This window comes from Centropristis striata, chromosome 4 (genome assembly GCF_030273125.1).
Source record: "Centropristis striata isolate RG_2023a ecotype Rhode Island chromosome 4, C.striata_1.0, whole genome shotgun sequence".
Lineage (NCBI taxonomy): Eukaryota > Metazoa > Chordata > Actinopteri > Perciformes > Serranidae > Centropristis > Centropristis striata.
Genome location: NC_081520.1, coordinates 15,056,834 through 15,079,182, shown reverse-complemented (window position 1 = coordinate 15,079,182; position 22,349 = coordinate 15,056,834). Strand labels below are relative to the sequence as shown.

Below are 22,349 nucleotides of genomic sequence, written 5' to 3'. Positions count from 1 at the left end.
TTCAAATTTGTTTTCTTTCTTTATATATAAATGCTGCCCTTACTAGGGTTTGTCATATTTAGTCATTTTGTAATGTTGATTATTCTTTTGTTATATAAATATTATTAGTTCAGAAAAAGATTGGCCTATTTCATTTCATAAGCTATTTTTATTTAAGATATTTTTTTATTCAAATGTGCACTTTATGGAGCTTTGATTTAAAAAAAGGTTCTCCTATTGTTATACAGTATTTATGTTCACTTAAATAAACGGTTCCAATAAAACTACTTGTGACATGTCATTTTTGACTTTGACTTTGACTGAACATTCGCTCTCACTTTGTGATGAAAATATCGGAATATATATCGTATATCGATATTCAGCCTAAATATATCGGGATATGACTTTTCGTCCATATCGCCCAGCCCTAGTACCAATGATTTTTAATTTTGCTTTTAGAATCAAAATGTATCACTAATGTTTCACACATCTAGGAACATCTACATTCTGTAAGATTTCTTTACTTTTACTGACTCTGTGTGCACAATGTATTCACAAGTCTCTGATCTCCAACCATGTTTCAGATGCTGCCAGTGCTGCTGTGGGATGCACAGCAGTGGCAGCAACAGCAAACCGACCTCAGACAGCTCAGTGGCAGCAGAAACCTGACCTTCCAGTGCCATGGAGTCTCATTATTTCAACAAAAAATCAATGCGCACGAAGGGCACTTTGGGAGGGGAGAAGGCAGGAGTGCATGTATAGAGAGTGAGAAACCAAAGGAGACAGAGTGGATATGTTTGTATGTACTCTATGTGCATGTAAGTAAATATGCTGTACAAAACGGGTCTGCTTTGTTGTTCCTTGAATTGAGACAAAAAGATCTGCTTATAATTAAAAGTAGACAATTCTTCTTTCCCCTAGTTCACCACAATTTCAAAACATTTTCTACTGCACTTGTAATAAGCATGCAGGTGGTTTTAATTGAATTGTATTGTTGAATGGAATTTGTGCTGCTCAAAGCATTAAAAATTACTTTTCAAAAACATTCACTTTGGATAATCTACAGACCTCAGTTTGAAACCTTTTCACAGGATTATATGTAGAGATTAGTGGAACTTCTGCAAAGATACTTTCAATAATATTGATTATTATTATTAATAACAATAATAATAATAATAATAATAATAATAATAATAATAATAATAATAATAATAATAATAATAATAATAATACATTTTATTTGTAAAGCACTTTTGATAAACAAATCTCAAAGTGCTAAACAAACCAGAAACAAAATAAACAAAAGACTAAGAAAAAAATCAGACACGTTAAAATCAGCAGTAGATAAAAAGACACAGGTAATAAAGAAAATGTCTTACTTCAAATGTTTTGAAGGCAAATATCTTAACTATGGAGTCTTGGGCTATTTTGTCCATTTTTAATCCCTTTCATCCTGCCTGGTACACCACTTGTATACACCATGTTGGTCTTTTTTTCCCAGCACAACCTCACCTATATGACCTGATAATTATTTTTTCATCCTGACTTACTGGATCAACGTTTTGAGCCTAAAAGAAACAAAGAAAAAACAGCATAAAATGTGATTTTGAATCTTTTTTCCCCCCTACCAAAACACTATAATGTTCAATGAAGAATTGGAAATGTTGCAAACGTGAACAAAAGGTTCTATATTTTTATACAAAATATATTTGACCTTGTCTCCAGTTTTACTTGGTATATCATCATCAAACTGAAACTGGCCTCATGGAGTTTCAAGCCAGTTCTTTAGAGGTAAATTTATGGTAGGGCTCCATGCTGCTTTGTTTTTACGTCTGGATGTCATGAAAAAGTAATGCTTTGATGCTTTTGGTGACTCCAGAGGGTTTAAAATGTCATCCATAACTCTAGGACCTGCACTGCAATAACCAACTGACAAAAAATAAGAAATAAATAACTAGAATTAAGCAAATACATGCATGAAACAAGTAAAATTATCTGCCAGTGCAGTAAGTAAATTTTTCTTTGTAAGAATTCTTATAAAGTAAAAAGTATAAAGTAAAAATATCTGGGTACTGGAAAAACCAATGAGGTCTTGAAATAAGTCCAAATATATTTATTTTGAGCAATATTGGTTTGAAAAGCCCAACTGTAGTAACATTAAAATAAGTCAGCAATACTTGACACTAGGACGTTTTGGTGGTAGGAAATGCTTTTGAAATAGCATTCAACCTACATGCAGCGAGAACTCTCAACTGGAACCAATATTCTAGGTAAAAACTCACCATATTCAACAGTTGAACAGCTTGAAAAAGCATGAAAAAGCTCACAATGTCAATCCTAAAAAGAAATCTTTACACAATGAGATAATTACATAAGCACATAATAATAATAATAATAATTAAATAAGCACATACAGCTATGGTCAGTAGGTACATTATACTAAAAACAATATAATTAAGATACTATTGCTTGATATAAGAATAAAATACTTGGTAAGCTGCATGTTTCTTGCAGTGTGTGTGTGTACAGACATTGTGTGCCTAATATTGTGTGAGAGAGAAACAGGGTGACACATAATATGAAAGAAAAGACAGAAAGAGAGAGAAAGTTTCTTTTTCAAGTTGTGTAACAAGGAGCTGCTGTCATGTGCTGCCCTTGACCAACCTTCCTGACAGCCCCGAGAGGCAGCTCACTACTTACAGCAGAGGCCACCTCTGACTGACAAAAGGTGAGTTCAGATCAAGGTGCTGATATGCAGCCAAAGTCTCAACAAAATCCTCTGAGAGACACAAACACTCCGACTCCTTAAGACTTACCATTGTCTCGCTAAACCTGGTTAATCTCTCTACAATAATTCCAGACTTCCAGTTGGCACTGCAGCTGTATTACAACAACAAATATGACACTGTGTACAGCATGAAACATTATGGCTGCAAAGTGCAATCAATATGAATTTCAGACACACAGGCTGATGTTGTCTGGTTATATCACATTCTGTCTGGCTCTTTATGAAAACAAACATGCTATCTGCATAAGCTGGCATGACTGTTTTTTCTGTTTGCGCCCCTCAGTTTGTTTCTTTGCATAAGAGGAACCAACTTCTCAGATTTTCATTTTTCCACCAGGGTTTGTTTTCTTTAAGAGAGGGAATTCCCAGTTTGTTCGACGATGACACACTGGCTCAGATCTGCAGCTGTCTGCCAGGAGGAAAACCCACAAAATATCACTAATGCTAAAAATAAATGTTTGAACAGTTATCATCTGTTTGATCTAATGACCGTTCACATATCTGAGTCACTTCATAAAACTATAATCACATAATCCACAAGTACAAGATACTGCATGAATAGATAAAAGCTCAGCGTGTTAGACAACAGTGAATGTGTTAATGGTGTGAATCCGTGGCTCAGATCCACGAGCTCTACGTGTTCACAGGCTCAAAGATCAAGATCAAAGATGTTGCAGGAGGAATACTGATGCAGACAGGGAGTGCCATCCTCTTACATATCCTATTTATTTTTCAGATTTTTCACATGGCAAAACTATGTTGTCAAATTTGTTGCTATGCGACTACAGTAACCAGGGAGCTTTCGTTTTTCCCCCTTCTCTCTCACAAATAAACACTGCTTTAATACATTCATTTTGGACAACTCTGTTTTTTTTGGTCATTCTGTCTTTTCATTTTGTGTCTTTTTTGGTCGTTTTGGGTCTTTTTTTAGTCATTTTGTGTCCTTTTTTTGGTCATTTTGTGTCTTTTTTTGGTCATTCCGTGTCTTTTTGTGTCTTTTTTGGTCATTTTGTGTCTTTTTTTGGTCATTTTGTGTTTTTATGGTCATTTTGTGTCTTTTTGGTCATTTTGTGTCTTTTTTTAGTCATTTTGTGTCTTTTTTAGTCCTTTAGTCCAACATAAAATGTGATATTGAATCTTTTTTAAACTTCCAAAACACTATCATGCTCTATAAAGAATTTTAAATGTTGCAAATGTGAACAAAGGTGTCAAATATAACATATAAGAGGGTTATTATTTCTACTAAATATATCTGACCTTGTCTCCAATTTACTTGGTATATCATCACCAAACTGCTAATAAACACTGCTTTAATTCATTAATTTTGGACAACACACCCACAGGTAGATCTGAAATTATTAGATGCACGATTAGTGGATCCTTAGAAAACTGATGGAAACAAGTAAAGCAACTTATCCCTCAACTAATTTAGCAATAAAACACATATTTTAAAATTTATAATTATTAGTAAATTACCTCTGTTGGTACCTTAATTTCTGAAGTATTTATCAAAAAAACGAATTTGTGGTTTGGGGTTACATACATAAAAGAAACCTGACTTTCGCAGGGTTTTTGCATTATTATATAACAGGTAGTTCCGGCCAAACAGGCTTAATCATTTTCAGAAAGTACCCAGAACACACTGGCTAGCTCGACACTCGACCGGTGTTGATAAAAAGAGTCCAGAAGAGCAGCACCACAGTGACAGTAATGTGATACCTCATAAGGAAGCAGGCAGGAGTTATTCAGAGGTAGAAAGGGACGGATCTGCATAAAGTCAACAACTTGTTCCTTGGAAAAAACACTGACCTGCTGACGGTGCTTGCTGTGTGGAATGATTTTAAGATATGTTTGTGTTTCTCTTTAAGAAAATGAAACAGCCAGCGAGAAGAAGCCTCAGTGAATAAACACAGTCACCTTAGGAGTCTATCATTACAGAGCAGGAGTGGGTCAACTCCAAGTGTCTTAGCAACCACCTCAAGATCCACGGCTGCTTCTCCAAAGACATTTCTTTGCTTTTCCCAAAACTTAAGTCAGCAGCAGGGGCGCAGATGGGATTTTTGACCTGGGGGGGACGAAGCTGTCAGCAAATTATTTCAACTCAATTAGTTATTTTTCCACTCCATGCCTTAACCCAAATAAGTTTTATTTAAACATTTTTAAATAAACTGTAGTGTTAACAACAACCAACATATTAACATAAATAAATGGAAGTTTGACTTGAAGCCGACTCAATGAAGGACCAAAAACTTCTCTCCTCCTTTCATCACCCTGAACATACTGCAGGGCAATTTCTTGTCTGTCCAGTCTGTCAAGCCTTTAGAACCAGTGTTTCCCACAAGATTTTTTGAGACTGTGATGGGGGGACCGAAACAAAGCAACTTTTTTTCTACTCTAAGTCCGGGTGGCATACTCCCCTGGAGAAAATTTTTGTCCTAAAAGCCTAAATTTGGTGCCTCTCGCACATTCTAATGCCACTATTCAATCTTAATCATTGCATATTTTAGAGAATTATTGTGGATATTATAAGGAGAACCGGCCCCGGATAAGCGGAAGAAAATGGATGGATGGATGGATGGATGGAGAATAAGTGTTCTTCTATGTTTTAGACATCTTATTTTGACAGTCTTCTTGTAAATTATGTGGTGGATTCTGCTAACACATCCATGTACTCTTATTTTGAAAGCTACATGTGTTTGTATTTATTTTGAAGGCGGGTCTAACACGTTCTTACTGTAATGCCGTACGGTGTGTTTAACTTACACTCAAAGTCAGAACTTGAAAGTTGGAATTTGGAGCGCTGATCAATGTCGAAAATTCTGACATTCGTGTAGATCTTGAACACACCATTAGCCGCCAGACTCTCTATGTATACTGCAATGTACATGTACAATGTACATCCCCCCCATTTGCGTGCATGGTCAGCAGTAACAATGTAATAGGGAACTAAAAACCACAACTATTCTTAAGCATCTTTAGATAGTGATTGATAAAAGAACAAGGGGAAGTTGCATAAGAATTGCACGCCTGTCTGAAGCATTGAAACACTTGAAAAAGGTGTTAGTTTTGGTTTGTAATGCTTGTCGAAATCAGTCAGGCGTTCTATGAAGATTATATCCCTCTGGCACAAATAATGCAGAGACTCATGATTTTGCTTGGAATAAGCTGCAAGTGGTTTTTCAGAGAATAAGCTTGCACAAAGAGGGGCTGTAATAAATTCTAAATTCCACTTCCAACTAATTCACCACCTACTAAAATACAGCATGAAAAATGAATTTGGATGAAAACAGAGTGCCAACAGTTTGGGATAAACTTCTTCTCAGAAACAGGAACTACAAACTTTAGTGAAAACAGAGTTACATGAGCAAAAAAGCCTGATGTGATGTTTATACTAAAGGGGCTGCAATCACTAATGCAGCTGCCATGACGTAAACTCTCTCACTCCCCCAACCCGAGCTCCCAGCCACACCCCGCTGCCTTCAGTTTGAGATTCATAACAGGCCCTCGCTAATTATTGAACTTGGACCAGGGGGAACCCTTCCTGATGCGAGCATTATCACACAGCTGTTTTTATCCACACCTGGACATATTGCATGTTACAGATGATCAACCATGTGCACAAAGATTAACGTCCACCAGCTGCCAGATGGCGGGAAAACAACATCATGAGTGCAATCTGGATGGGTAGGAAGAATATTAGAGGAGCGTATCTTTCAAAACCTCTCATGAAACAAAATGTGGTCAATTTCTCCTGCATGACAGAGAGATGTAATGATGCTACAACCACTCAAACCTCAGAAATCTCAAAGCTTAAATAACAGTAAGAACACAACTATCTATTCACAACACTATAATATGAGGTCTGTGATCATGTAACCACATACTGGGTCACTTAGTGCAGCTTAAAATGGGAAGACTTAAGACGAATATTTGTATATTTCATTTTGAGTCATCACCTCGTACTGTACATGCAGTGAACTTGATTTTAATAGCAAGAGATGATAACAGAGTCTAAATCAGGTAATTAAGGCAAATCGAAGCATCGAAGCCCTGCTCTTCTCTGCCCCAGACAGAAGCCGTTTTACATAAGAACAAGACTGCATAAAAAATGTTATCATTAGCATGTCTTGTCTGATAGACACTTTAATCCAACATGCTTTATGTTGCCACTAGTGGATTAATGTTTTTATTATTAGTAGCCCAGAGTGAAACAAGCCATTCTCATACACAAATTATCTATGACAGAACACAAAACTGAGCCTCTGTATCTGCTGCTAACTTTTTTAAAAATGGCTCATATCAAGAACAAGAATATTTTCATCATCCTGAATACAAGAGGCAGAGATCAGACCCTTTCTTTAACAAAACAAATGAAGAGAAAAATCAATAACGCTCCCAGACACTGTGTCCATTTATTTGGCAGGGATGTTCCTATTCTACTCTCTCAAATAACAAAGAGGGAAAAAACACAATTGCCAATGATATCATGTGGCTGGACCTCTGCTGCTGATTTTTTGAGAAAACGAAGATGCAATCTGTTCCAAATAACACAAGAAGACTCAGACGCATTAAAAGGGAAGAGTTATTGGATTTTGTTCTGTACTGGTTATACAGTTTTGTACGGCACCCTTAAACACACAAACACATTCTATTGATTGAGCAAAGATTCAGTTTATGCATATTATACTGTATATACTGAAGATATTATACTGCACATCATGTCTCCAAAATGTCAGGTAGTTGTGAAAAATTCAAACACTATTTCCCAAAAAAATGAATATCATTAAATATAGTCCAAAAAAACAGTCCATAATCCATAGGTATTCAACTTAAAATTATTTAAAACAAAGCAAATAATAATCCATAATGGAGAAGCAAAGCAAGCAAGTATTGGGCAGGTTTTGCTTGAGAAATGACTAGAATAATTATTCTATTATCAATTTTGTTACTTGTTTTCTGTTGATCGACGAAACCATAAATTGACTCATTTAAGTATCATGGTGTGTAAGCATGATTTTCTTCAGTACCAGTTAATTGTTTATTTGTGTTTAGGAAAAAAATCATTAGACCACCCTTGTTTTCTTCATTGCATTTGTTCGTTTTAAAGCCTGGTACAACTAAAGCTTATTTGTTTGGACAAATATATTTACAACAAAAATAGCTCATAAGAGTTTATATTGTATTGATAATAACCAAAACCATTATCAAGAAAGCCATGGAAAATGTCTAGATATCAGCTCTTAAATTAAACTCTGATGAGCTATTTTTGTTGTTATCATTTTATTTGTCCAAACAAATGTAGCATTAGTTGTACCAGGCATTAACTCTATGGAGTCTTGGACTATTTTGTCTTTTTTTGAATCCTCTTCATGTCTTTTCATGTCTTTTTTGGTTGTTTTGTGTCTTTTTTTAGCTATTTTGTGTCTTTCTTTAGTCATTTTGTGTCTTTTTGTGTCTTTTTTCTGATCATCTTGTGTCTTTTTTTAGTCATTTTGTGTCTTTTTTAGTCCTGTAGTCCAACATAAAATGTGATTTTTAATCTTTTTTAAACTTCCAAAATACTATCATGCTCAATAAAGAATTTTAAATGTTGCAAATGTGAACAAAGGTGTCAAATATAACATATAAGAGGGTTACATCCAGTTCTATCATATTATACTAAATATATTTGACCTTGTCTCCAGTTTTTTCATTACTATATCAGTTCATTTGAAATGACAAAACTACCAATACTGTGGTAAAAGCAAGATGATGGAGAGATAAACAGAAACAGCAGCAGAGGGATAGAACAGCTTCCTACCGTGGTTGTCGTCTGACTGGTTGAACCCACACAGCTGGCAGATGGAGCGGACCCACTTGTTCATCTCCTCCTCAGTCTCGGCTACAAGATAAAAAGTGCGGTCTGAGGTCTTGATGTCAAACACAAAGCTGTCCTGGAACTCCTTCCTCTTAAAGGTCAGGCCAGCGTCCACCTGTTCGCAGCAGTGCAGGTCGATGACTCGGATGGGTTTCTTGGAGTGGTCGTTCTTGTAGTACTCAAGAACATCGGGGTCACCACTCATGCGGCCGCTGCGAAGTATAAACCAGCGTTTCTTCCATGCCTGGGAAATGAGATTAAAAGGTGACTTCAATAGACGAGAGGAAAACACTACAGCAAAATCATGTGTGCTGATGGAGAATTATTTCTTTTTGTTTTAAATTTTAACTCATTTTTCATCTGCTTTTAAAATGCTCACCAGTTGTACAGATTCAGTTTTTTACTATTCGGATGCTGAATTTGCAGCAGAATTTGCAGAAATACAGCTGGACTTCGGTTTTGATGTTTATTGTTGATCAAACAGACTGCAGAGAAACTAAAGACTGCTTACTTGAGCAGGTTACTGTGCTTAGCATGCATGTGGTTTTGTGTGGTTTGTGTGTATGTTGGAGGCGGTAGGGAGGGGGGGGGGGGGGGGGGGGGGGGGGCAGCAGGTGTTTACTCCCTCCCAACGTATTTCCTGTGCCGATATCCCTCCATCACAACTTCATAGCAAGACTGCAGGCTCCTCCTGCTTCAAGAACTGCTGAATGACGCTGCTTTGCTCCAATCAAAATGGACACACATCTGCGTATGATCATGTCACTGGAGCTGGATATTCCTCTGACAGTGTAAATAAACACCCTGTGTAATAATCACACGGAGGGCAGCAGAAGTACACGCTCCAACAATGCGAGCAGTTATGATGCAAGAGCAAGAAACCTACAATGTAACATTTCACACCAACGACACCATTGTTGTATTTGTCAACTGGAAAAGCATAAAGGAAGAACAGTGGCCTCCATACGTTTTCCCAGTGGCTGTCTTAAAGGGCCTCTGTGTTCTCTCTGCTCAGAGACAAAAGAGGAAGATAGACCAGGAAGGGAAAGGGGGAGTAAAGGGGGGGCGAAGGGGTTTTTTGGACATCTGCCAGTGATGCACTTCCGCCAGGCAATGTCTCTCACATGCAGGCTGCTGACACACAGGATCCTGCAGGCCCCCTCTCTCTCCATCAACACAGACACTGCTGCAAGGCTAACTGCCCCACACCAGCCTCAAGCCACACTGACACCATGCAGACAAACAGAAAGAGAGCCGCACTGCATCTTTCTGCTTTCCACAGAGGCATTCCTAATCTTCTCTGGAAATATGCATGCACAATGTTCTTAAAGGCTATTACCTCTGAGAGGCATTTCACGAGCAAATTAACGATGGCTGAATCAGCTGCTTCGGTTTCACTGTGCTGTTATTGTGCATACTGGCTGTCTGTCACACTGTCATGCCTTACTGGGACATTGGGACACACACGCACTCACGGACGCACAGAACAGAGCCATCATTAATGCTACAACTGTGATTTTATATTAGGCTGTAATCTGCTTTCAGCTCTGTGGTCATTGCTGTGCTGTTTCTGCATCCATTACATCAATAAATGAGTGTGCGGGCCATGAGATGACACACTTCTTTTTTTCCAAGTTATCACTGGTAATGCTAACTACAGGGATTCTTTTAAAAAAAATTCTCTTTCATTGTGTTTAAACATAAAAGTGCAGGTTTTCGCCTAAAAAAATAGTAAGGTAAAGGCTGCTGCCCAACCATTTGTCCCTATAATAATACCAACAATAATTTATAGGGCTACAACTAATTCATGAAATATCAAATTCTTATAATATGTCTTTTCCTGGTTTTAAAGGCTGAATTACAGAAAGGTGATGCAATTTTCTGAACTTACCAGCTATTTTTTTTGCCTTATGTTTATATATATATATATATATATATATATATATATAAATTCCATTGTGTAAATATTATGTGACAATAGTGTAGCCAACCATTCAATATTTATTTCCAAAAAATTCTATAAAAGTTGGAACGCTGTGTAAAGCGTAAATAAAAACAGAATGCATTCGATTTAGATTTCAAAGGGTACATTTACAAAAAACAAAAGTTTATCAATTTTAACATTACCTATATTATGTTTGTACAGTTTTCAATTGAATATATGTCAGAAAGGATAAGCAAATTATTGCATTCTTTTTTATTTACATTGTGGACAATGTCCCAAGTTTTTTGGAATCAGGATTTTAGTGTCAATTCTATATTGCCCAACCCTATCAAAAAGACACTGTTGCTTTAAGAAGCTTATAATAAAATATTGAAGAAAATATTAAAAAGTTGTGAGAAAGTGGTGTTCAGTCACGTTAATGTAACACAATGCCTCACACATAGCATTTTGACATTAAATCATTCCTTACACTGACGTGCTACTGTGACGTGTTGGAAGTTTTTTCTGTTTTTTTTTCCTCTGAGAAGTCAGCGGAGGTAAGAAGAGGCAGCAGCAGCATGTTTTCTTTCTCTTTTTCCCCAGGAAGTGCAGATTGTGATCTTATCTTCGTTGTGTAGCTGAAGTACTCTGAAGTATTGGGGTATAAGACTTTTTCATTTTATTTTCTGTCAGACTGATACACTGATAAAAGCTGGAAACCGTATGACCTTAATGGTTTTGATAGCAGAGCCGGGCTGCTGTGTGCATCTTTCCACTAGCCTCAGTTTCAACAGGTTTAATCAGTGCTATCTGATGAGTGCAGTAGTACTGGGTCATTTCTCACTGTGAACGCCTTGTTATGAATGATAACTTATGGGGTAAGATAGCTATCATAAAGATGTGTGCATGATTCCAACCATTCGTATTCGTAATGTTAAACATTTGTATGTCAATAAAATAGTTGTACACAAAATTCTGCTTTCATATACGTGAGTCTGAGACATTGTTTGGGTTAGGATTGTTTTTATGTGAGTTTATATGAATCTAAAAGCTGTGACTACAAAGTCTACACTGTGAATACAAATTCAAGTTTATGGGTACGAGTAGAAAATTGTTGAAATGACCTCACCTAGGTCACAGGCAGGTCACAGGGGAAAATAATCAAACTACGATTCCTCCAAACGTGCATGCCCCAAAGCCAAAGTTGGTTAGAGTTGTATTCACAACAAGGCCGGCTCTACACTCAAATCAAAAATTTTGAATTTGAGAAAGCACATTTTAATATACTCACAAAATTACTATACATTACAATTTTTTTGAAGGATGTTTTATTTTATGTTATTCATTTATTTTATTCTTATTTTTCAGTTTCCCCCTGAGGGAGTGCCACCTTATTGTGGTCAGGGGATTTGCGTGCCTCAGTCTTCAGGTGGGACACCTGGACAGGTCTGAAGGTAGACGCCTGACAAAGTGTAATCCACTTCTCCAGGTTGGGGTTGGACACATAGACCAATGAAGAAAGCATCATTACTATAAGCACAGAAAAAAAAGTGCTGGAGCATGATGTGTACACATGATGACCCCTTCACATTTCTGACTGCCCCCTCATATCTGCTTCCTAGAACCGGCCCTGGCTCACAAGAAATTGCACTCACAGCTTTTAGATTCATATAAACTCACATAAAAACAATCCTAACCCAAACAATTTCTTAGACTCATGTCTATGAAAGCAGAATTTTGTGTACGAATGGTTGTAATCATGCACACATCTTTGTGATAGCTATCTTACTCCATAATAACTAATGCGGGTTATATCGGTAAAGGGTGTGTGGAGACATATTCCTAAGAAGTCTTTAACAACATTAGGAGGTTACACATCACGGTTTCCCTGGAATGATTCCACTTGCATGTGAACTTCCTTGTTTCATTAAGACAGTCTAGTCATCACTCTCTTCCAAAGGGACAAACACAGGGCACTGCATACATACATTTTTCTTCACAGTTCCACAAAGCTCTTTGATTCAGTACCATTACACCATTCACATAGAAATCGCTATAACTCTTGCAAAGCCCATTTAAATATTATTGCCTTTTCTGGAAAGAGAGAGCATCACTTAATTGAGACCTGGATCACTGCCCAGTTTCAAGAGGTCAGTGCGACCCAGCTGGGTTATTCCTGGCATCCTTCAGCAGTGGACAGCATATTAACCCAGGACAGCCACAGCTCTCAACCACGGAGGAAAGACAACTCATTTAGAGGGCCTTATCATTTCTAAAAATAGAAAGAGTATTTTCCACAGGAAAAGCAGTTGCTGCCTAATTCAAGAACAAATTAATTTGCAGCTTGGTCTGAATGAGAGGGTTGCATAATGTTTCCCTTTGTCACACTTTCTGCTAAGCTCCTCACAGAAATCTTGCATGCAAAAAAAAAAAAAAAAAAGCCTCAAGTGCATTCAGTTTCGAACCAGCCTTTTCAAGTTAACTGGCAGTGCAGCTTTTCCCCTCTCTCTCACGCACTCTTTCAAATTTGAGCAAACTTCTCTGGCAAAGTAAATCATGGGGGAGGAGGACACAACAAAATGAGCTAACCCACCCACCGCCTGTCCTACAGAGCATGTCTAAGCCCATCGATCACTGTCTAAGCGCTGGGAAGTGAGGGCTGAAGCTGTAAAACTAGGCTGAACTCTGCCGGCTCTCCAACTTTCCCCTCCCCCTCATGGCTTTGGTTTAAGCTGTATCACTGTTCAGAAAGAAAAAAATGGCTCAGCCGAGACACACTGCCCTTGTTAACAACTGGACTGGACAGTCCCCTGAACCACTGAGGGATGTGAACAACTACACACACCCTAAACGAACAATATCATACATCATTGTTTTTAGCAGGACAAGTTGGAACTCCCATTTGTTCATCACGTTCTGCTGCTCTCCGTAGATGAGATCAAAGTCAAATAACGGTCAAATATGAGCAGGAAAAAGACAACATAACCAGATGAAGCACAACATAAAAAGGTACTGTTAATGAGTAATCAATAAAGACAGAACTTTCTGAAAACTTTTTAAGATTTAAGTCTAAAGAGCCCAGATATTTAGATTGTAAAGATCTCAACTCAAGGCTGAAAAAAATTGCCTGCCAGCGATTGAAGCTCTCCAAGAAGAAGAGCAGCCATCCGTATCTATGAAAGTCCCTTCAGTCTTATTCGATCATCCCATAAAGGCTTGATCTTACCTTGTTCCAACATAGTCCCATTTGTCCTGTGCTGATGGCAGCCAGCTACAGATACAGAGAGACTACAGTGGAGTACAAAGGACAACATGTCTGCATCTATTTTAGATGCCTGGGAAGGAAAACCTCTAATAACAAAACCGCACAAAACAATCTTTTGAGTGAGTTTACTTCTAAAAATAGGATCAAAACTGGTTTGTCTTGCCAAATGCTTTTGTTTCTTTGCATGTTGATAAGTAGACATGTTTTGTTCTATTTTTGGCAGACTGCAAAACAATGATACTGTGGGAAAACAAACAATTTCATACAAAGGGGATACAATTGTTTGGTATGTGTTGATAGTTCCCCGAGGCTTCATACCACATTTTAGGAGATAAATACACAGCGACAGCAGATAAGTCACGGCAACCATTCACTATATTTGCACATATCTAATCCAATCCTGTAAAAACAAGCCGGGCCTCATGTCTCTGAAGCCAGCTCATCACTCTGCTGTCCTAGTAACACAGACTAATGAACCTGGAGATGGTTGTGGCCTAAACAATTATCCAAGGTGTGCCTTTTACAGCAATAGAGCAATACATGTCGTGTGTGTAGTAGTAGGCTGTGTCAACAAGGCTGGCTGATAAGCATCAGGCCACATGTTTTTAAATGTGCATGAGCAAACATCCAAACTAAACACGCATGTTATCCATGTTAAAGGTTAGAATAGTGGTGTTTACCTCTCCTCCTGTTAAAGCAGGAGAGGAGGAGACAGCGCCTCCTCTGCTCTACCTGCTGCTGCCGTACACACAACACACAGCTGCACAAACACGGCGCTGCAGAGCTGCAGCAGAGCCTTGTAACTACCTCGCTTGTGTACATTTTCTCATCTATTTCCAGCTTTTGTAAAGTTCGTGTTGTGGCAGGGCGATTTACCTCTTATGACACTGAGCGCTTGGCTACAGTCGGGTGGGACGCCTCGGGCAACATGTCTGCCGTTTGATCTGAGGAGCCCTGCCCTGCTCACACACCGTCAGCATACTGCATGGAAATGCACTGGTGCTGGGCCATTACTGCTTAATTATAGTAAAAGGTGAAGTGAGAGGGATCCCATCAGTGTTCTCAGAGGTCCCACTGGTGGGCTTCAGAGGGATGGGACGGAGCATGGATACAATTAAGAGGGGGAGGAAAAGTGGTCGGAGGGATTTTTAGTGTCCGATTTCAGCCAATAAGGACTCCCAGCAGCCCAAGTTCACTTTAAGCTTTCACATATCTGGAAGCTCTATGAATATTCCTTCATCTTTTTATGATAAAAAATTGGGACAGTTATTTTGCAGCTGGTTTTATTAACAAAATTGAACATTTGAACAGCCTTTAGTGTGGCTTCTTCTGTAAAATGAAAAAGGAATTTGTGGAAAAAAATGTTAATACCAGTCCTATTGTAGCAAATATATATTTTATCTTGGCCTTCCCTTGTAAAGGACCTTGTAGCCTTGTTCTGAAAGGTTATATACTTTGTTACATACACAACCAACTGCTCATACATTAGCATGAGACAGCTTTTAATTTCACTCATCCTGAATGATTACTGGTTCTAAATCAGGACAGAAGACATAGGCCTCCCACAAAAATCCCTGTAATGCACTCATCCCACGTCTATTCTATGTGGGTGCTGTTTCCTAGCTCCTCAAAGTTACAGAATAACAAAAGAGGAATATTTAGCACATCGGTGACTTCATTTCATGTCCCTTCTGGTGCCTGAATAAGGCTAGAATTTCATGTCTACAGGAAACACCTCTCAACAAAAGAACAGCAGTGAGGGCCACTTAGCAATGCATGAATTAGTAGGTGGGACTGCAATAATGGCTGTGATTGTACGAGTGAATGGCGAAACACTTGTGATTCTGGTTAACATGGCGAGAAGGGACAAAGCTGGACGGGCTGCAGCAGCCAGTGATGACAGAGGCCTGATTATGTGGTCCTAATCAATAGTGGGTCACACGTCAGCCCACATTCAGGAACAGATATGAGTGGGGGAATGACATCCAGTTACAGTTGAAGAACATCGAGGTTCACACAGCACAATAGCACCTGTAATGCTTTACAAGCTTTCCCTTCAAAAAAAGCAGGACATGAAGATGCTCTGTTGTTTATACCCTAATGCAGGGGTCTCAAACTCGCGGCCCGTGGGCCAATTGCGGCTCTCGTGACGATATTTTGTGGCCCCCACCTTGATATGAAAGTTCAATGTGAGTTTTATATGAATGGCACTTTACCGTGTTGTGTGTGGAAGGTCCCTTTAATTACTTTTTTGGGTAATTTTGGGTCTTTTTTTTAAATCATTTTGTGTCTTTTTTAAATAATTTTGTGTCTTTTTTAATACTTTTGTGTGTTTTTTGGTAATTCTGTGTATTTTTTTGGTAATTTTGTGTCTTTTTAAGTAATTTAGTGTTTTTTCAGTAATTTTGTGTCTTTTTTTCAGTAATTTTGTGTATTTTTTTGGTAATTTTGTGTCTTTTTTTTTTGTTGTAATTTTGTGTCTTTTTTGGTTATTTTGATACTGCCTCCAGCGGCCCCCAGGTAATTTGAGTTTGAGACCCCTGCCCTAATGAAAGCTGCATATTATAAACGTTTGTCTTCTTTTTTATTTGCCCGATAGGTGTCATGTTTCTGTATTTACCTATGTGACATCAGTTTATGCAGCTGTGAGCTTAAATAAACCACAAATGGACACGAGAAAGCACAGGGAAGTTCTTCTTACAGTTTACACAGGACTCCCCATCTCGGCTCTGAGCGAGATGTTAAGCAGACAGCTGTCCCAGACAAAGTTTATAACACATGTTTCTGGAGCTTTTCCAATAAATTCATGTTACAAACAAAACAGGAGTGCAACAGTGTGCCAACAATGTGTGACCAGTTTGCATTTTCAGCAGCTCCGGCCCATTATCTGTCGAGAGTGGTGAAGAGATCCAGATGCTCCTGGGTCAGACACAACGCGGTCCCATCCGTGTACCCGGGGAAGTAAACATGGAAAGATGTTAAACAGAATTGCGAGGAGTATAAAACTACAGGCGTTTAAGTCCAACAGATGCATTAAAGCACTGTTGCATTTTAAATCAAACTGCTCAGGTTTCCCAATAGTCAAAACACTGACCTTGGAAGGCCGGCAGCTGCAAGACATAACACACGCAGATAAGACCCAAACAGGCCCATAAATTCTTGTGTGTTAATAAAGAAGGTGGGAGGTTAGCCACGGAGCGCCAAGACAACCAGGGCAGGAACACTTGTGATGTTCCCCCTCGTGTGTAGAATTTCACATTCTCGATTTAAGCAAGACATCAGCTTTGAAACCCATTTAGTGCACGTAGAGATGTGATTTAGCTTTCACGATATTATGGGAAACATGATTCCACATACAATGTGATCACATGACTGTGATGGAAAGCTCTATCCTACAGGTGTGATGATGATAAAGAGGGATGCTGCTTCTGGTACCTACAGTGCTCATTCACTCACTTCACAGGAGCAATGATCTGCAAAATCTGTAGCGCATCCTATGAAAAACAACCTCTCAAAAGCTCTCGGTGGATATAATCAGCCTCAATTTGCAGTTGAACACTTCCATCATTAGGAAAATGAGTAATCTCTCTCCATGTCTCCGTATCAGCAAAAGGCTGGGCTTATTTAGCGAGAGCCCGCCCTGACAGTTTGACTAACGGGGAGCATTATCTTTAATCAGAACTCTTTGTGTTACTTCCCCTGCCTCTGCCATCTGCTGCAGCTCATACATGTCTGTGTATGGAGGCCGCGTCGTGAGCATCTCCTGGTCTCTCTGACTCCTACCGAGGTGGCTTTAGACGCATGATGGTGAATAAAACACTACAATTAAATCAGAAGGGGAACTCTCTGACACGGCCTCTTCAGTACCACAGAGTAGAAACATTCGGAGAAGTCGAACGTCAGCAGCTTAATCTGTCACATCATCGCTCCGGCTCAAACATCAGTGTCTACGTGCAGCATTAAAGTCGACCACTGATGTTGCATTTAGGATCGTGCTTGTAAATATTGTGTACAGTAGATTTCTTTAATAATGTCTACATGCACATAATAGCACCTCTACAGTGTTTAAACCTCTGAAGTCCAGGAGATTTTGGTTCAAATTTGTCAACTTCCTATGCATTCATTTCTGTCTCTGTTTAACATCTTTCAGTCTGTCCTTACACCACATGCATGGCTCCAGATTTTTCATTTTATTTTAATTGACAAAGTATAAAGCTGCCAGGAACCGAAAATACAAACAAAAGACAAAGGTGGCTATGGAAATGTACCATTTTTTTAAAAAGAATGTTTAAATTGACTTTTTATTCGTTTTTTTCTTAGTAACATACCCATAAGTGCCAGTGGGCACAAGAACAAACAACATAACATAAGCATAAACATAACATGACGAGGGGAGGATTGTGCATTAAGTAAAACAGCAGAGTCAACATAAGCACATCATACATAAAAATATAAGGATGCTGCTTGAAAATAGGGAAGTAATTAAAAATTAAATCTTAATAGAGGGTTTGATCTTATCTTTGCGAACAATATGAAATCAGGTCTTACAGTGTACCATTTTTTTAACCATTTATACACACAAAAACAGCAGAAAAATAATAAATAATGAAACTACAAAACAGTCTATTTGCATGTAAATTAAAAATAGTAATAGTTTTCATTGTAGAAAGAAAATTCCCATTTTAAAAATGGTCTAGAAACATAAATGGCTAGTTATTACTAAGTTATTACTGTAAATAAAACATGTGTTTTTTCAATAAATAGATGGACTCCAGAGGGTTAATAACTTGTGAGATGGATTATGATATAAACGTTATCACAAAAGTATTTCTCATTAATTAAGTCATATTCTAAAGAGACAATTTTAAAGTACAATGAATAATTAGCATTTAATCAACATTTAACACTGAACACTTAAACTGATCACTTTGTAAATTATTATTAAAAGGCAACTCAATAGAATTTTAGGAATTCAAGTAGCATACTGCAGACTCAATACTTCATCACAGCAAGGTGTCTCCTTTGTTGTTAGCTGTTTTGTCCATGTTCACACTTTGTTGTGATTTTTATAAATGTATTATATTGTAATCTCCTGTCCTGTTCACCTCTGTCATATTGTATGTGTGGTTTATACGTTTTGGACGGGTTGATGGCAAATTTCGTTGTACTAGTATTTGTTACTCTGTGCAATGACAATAAATGCTTCTCATTCTGATAACATAGATATTATATTCTATTATAATTTTATTGTAATATAGATATTCTATTCTATTCTATTATTTTGGTAACCACATGTTGCAAAAAACAATATTTCCCAATGTCATGGATTATCTTTGTTTGCTCAAAACCTAGCATAGCAGGTGGCAGACAAAGGTGATGCTTTTCTGTGACTTGTGACATAATGAAACATGATGAAAGACTGGTGTGCAATAATAACATTGGAGTCAATGCTCTCTGTACTTAGTAACACAAGTCACCCTTAAAGTTAAAGTATCAACTGCCATGCTGTCACTTTGTGTGTAGACAAATACACATCACTGCATCCTGGGAAACTTCATATTTTCTGCAACATGCAGATACCAAATGAATAAACCAGTTTACAGACGGTTTATTTAGCTGATCATTTATCATGACTGAAACAATCCAATTGATTAGTTAAGATTATTATTGGATGCATGCATTGACCCTATGGAGTCTTGGGCTATTTTGTCCATTTTTTAATCCTTTTAATGTCTTTTCGTGTCTTTTTTGGTAATTTTGTGTCTGTTGTTGTGTCTGTTTTGGTCATTTTGTGTCTTTTTTTGTCATTTGTGTCTCCTGTGGGTTTTTTTGGACATTCTGTCTTCTCATTTTGTGTCTTTTTTTAGTCATTTTGATAATTTGGTGTCTTTTTTAATCATTTTGTGTCTTTTTTTAGTCATTTTGACAATTTTGTGTCTTTTTTAATCATTTTGTGTCTTTTTGGTATTTTTGTGTCTTTTTTTGTCATTTTGTGTCTTTTTTTGGTCATTTTGTGTCTTTTTTAGTCCTTTAGTCCAACATAAAATGTGACTTTGAATCTTTTTTTTTACTTTCAAAACACTATCATGCACAATAAAAAAATTTAAATGTTGCAAATGTCAACAAAGGTTGCAAATATAACATATGAGAGGGTTACATCCAGTTCTATCATTTGATACAAAATATATTTGACCTTGTCTCCAGTTTTACTTGGTATATCATCATCAAATTGAAACTGGCCTCATGGAGCTTACAGCCAGAACTTTAGAGGTAAATTTACAATAGGGCTCCACGCTGCTTTGTTTTCTAGTCTGGATGTGATGAAGAAGTCATGCTTTAAAGCTTTTGGAGACTCCAGAGGGTTAAACAGACTAAAACATACTAAAACTGTAAACATTTTGGGGCTGTGAATCTCCAGGATATGAGTGATGTGCATCACTGTCAGCTGATCATAGATAACATAGTCCGATTTGTCTCACTGGGTTCCAGTGAAGTCTGTATTTTTACATCAGTCACATTACTCATAGTTTATTCTTATCTGAGCTTCAGTTGTAGGAAATTTCAATTCCTACAACTGAACTGAAATGACTCATCACTGTCTGGATCTTGGAAAGAATATTCTCTGAAATCTATGTTAATATTAGAGTACAGAGAACTAAAACTAAAAGAAGCAAACCGAGCCGAAAGAGGATCTAATTAAAACAAAATTAAATACATTTTTCCACTTCATCACTGCTCTCTAAACCAAAATTATTTATTACACAGAGAAACATGTTCGTGCTTGTAGCTGTTTTCATTTTGACTAATATAACCACCTAAACCACAACCCCCAAGGGCACTTTGCTTACAAATTTCCAACTCCTACAAACTATTGTGCAAGTGTTTCACATGAAACAGAAAGACAACACATTAATTCACCCTGATTTTAGCATATTTACAGCCGTTAGTGTTAGTATTATATTTCATCATGAAACCTGCCTCCACAGTTCATACAGTATCCCTGACTGGTTAAAATAAAGCACAACGTGACTCCCACTTCAGTCAGGAACAAATTGTTCAAGGGTTATGGAAGTGCAAATAGTAGGCCGTTTTTTAAAGTGCATAAAACACATTTGCAAAGGATAAACACTATCAAACTTCTCGCTGATATTCAACATTGCATGTTAATTTTGGCCAATGCCATAATAGTTGAAATTAAATAAAAAATAAACCTTTTAGTTCATCATCTGGTCAAACGTCTTTGTTCACACATTTAAGTACATTCAAACATAGTTTTAATGCAGCAGGTGCATCCCTGAAAGCCTCCCTGGTTTATTCTGATGTCTCAAAAAATGTTATAAAATGAAAAGATAAAAAGTGTATCACAAGTACAGTATTTTGTAGCTATTACATTCTGTTAAAACATTGTTTCCACAGGCATTAGTAGTCTGCTTCCTTTTGAGTGGCACTTATGCGAGATCATCACGACCCTGATGTGTAATGGACTTCAAAATCGTAGTGCTCCATTTATGACAAAGCAGCAGACAATCTTCCGGTTTCATCAAAGTCCTACTTCACAAACAGCATTAACATGTTGCCGGGAAGAAAATAGCCACCAAATAAGGTTCCGCTTTTATGAAACACATGTAAAAATAACACTACCCCTTCCTATTTCAAGATATTTCACATTTCAGGGTTATTGCCCATGTAATCTACATACATACATACATACATAGCATGTCAGCTCTCACCATCTTCTATCATGGTGCATCTTAGCTGAAGCTGCTCAAACAGAGCTGCTGGGGGGGCATCACAAGCTGTGCTGAGCAACTGTTTTGAGTGTAAACAAGGGCGCCGGTCAAAAATATCAAGTGTGCCAAGTGAACCGTCCCTAGGTAAATAAATGCTAAAAAGGAAGATTAGATAGCTGTCAACAACCTTTTTTTGGCCACACATTACGAAGCAAGAATCTCACACTGAAAGCTCAAATGTCAGCGCTGTTATTCAGAACTTTGAACATAATTAAAAAACTGTATTTTCTTTTACTGTTAATACTTTTTGTACCTTTCTCACTTTTATGTCTCCGTCTGCTGTATAAGGCATTACTGTAAAGCTCATTTGCTCCAGAAGGCCAATCTAATGGCAGTCATATGACTGTAAGCTTCTAGCACATGTACATGCTGGTAGCATGATCCCTGTACATGATTTAATGTTTGGATCTAATCAACAGTGCAGACAGTGGAACGATTTGTGTAAGGCTTTTGACATGAAACAAACCATGCACTGCATCTGTGATCCGTGGGCATTTTTTTTTCTGCTGTTATAGTCAAAATCTTATCAAACTACATCTCGTCGATGCCAAATTAACTGTGTGTTTATGGTCTCGCTGGTACAACGCTCTCCTGAACTCTAATCTTTTACGATCTCAGCATCAGCAGAGGGGTCTCGAATAAAAATGGATTAATCCCAGAAGTTGTTTTGGTCAGCTGTTTATGATTTATGTTTTTGTAGTCTGACTCATTTTTTATTTTGAGCACCATTAAATGAAACCATCACC

General features: G+C 37.7%; 1 protein-coding gene across 1 annotated transcript in view; it reads right to left on the bottom strand.

Annotated features, from left to right (window-relative positions):
• The window catches only part of gab2 (GRB2-associated binding protein 2), a 40,909-nt gene that overhangs the window by 14,056 nt on the left and 4,504 nt on the right, over nucleotides 1-22,349 (bottom strand). The window contains exon 2 of the mRNA XM_059331880.1: nucleotides 8,568-8,868. Coding sequence (XP_059187863.1) covers nucleotides 8,568-8,868 — 301 coding nt within the window. The remainder of the gene's footprint in view (nucleotides 1-8,567; nucleotides 8,869-22,349) is intronic.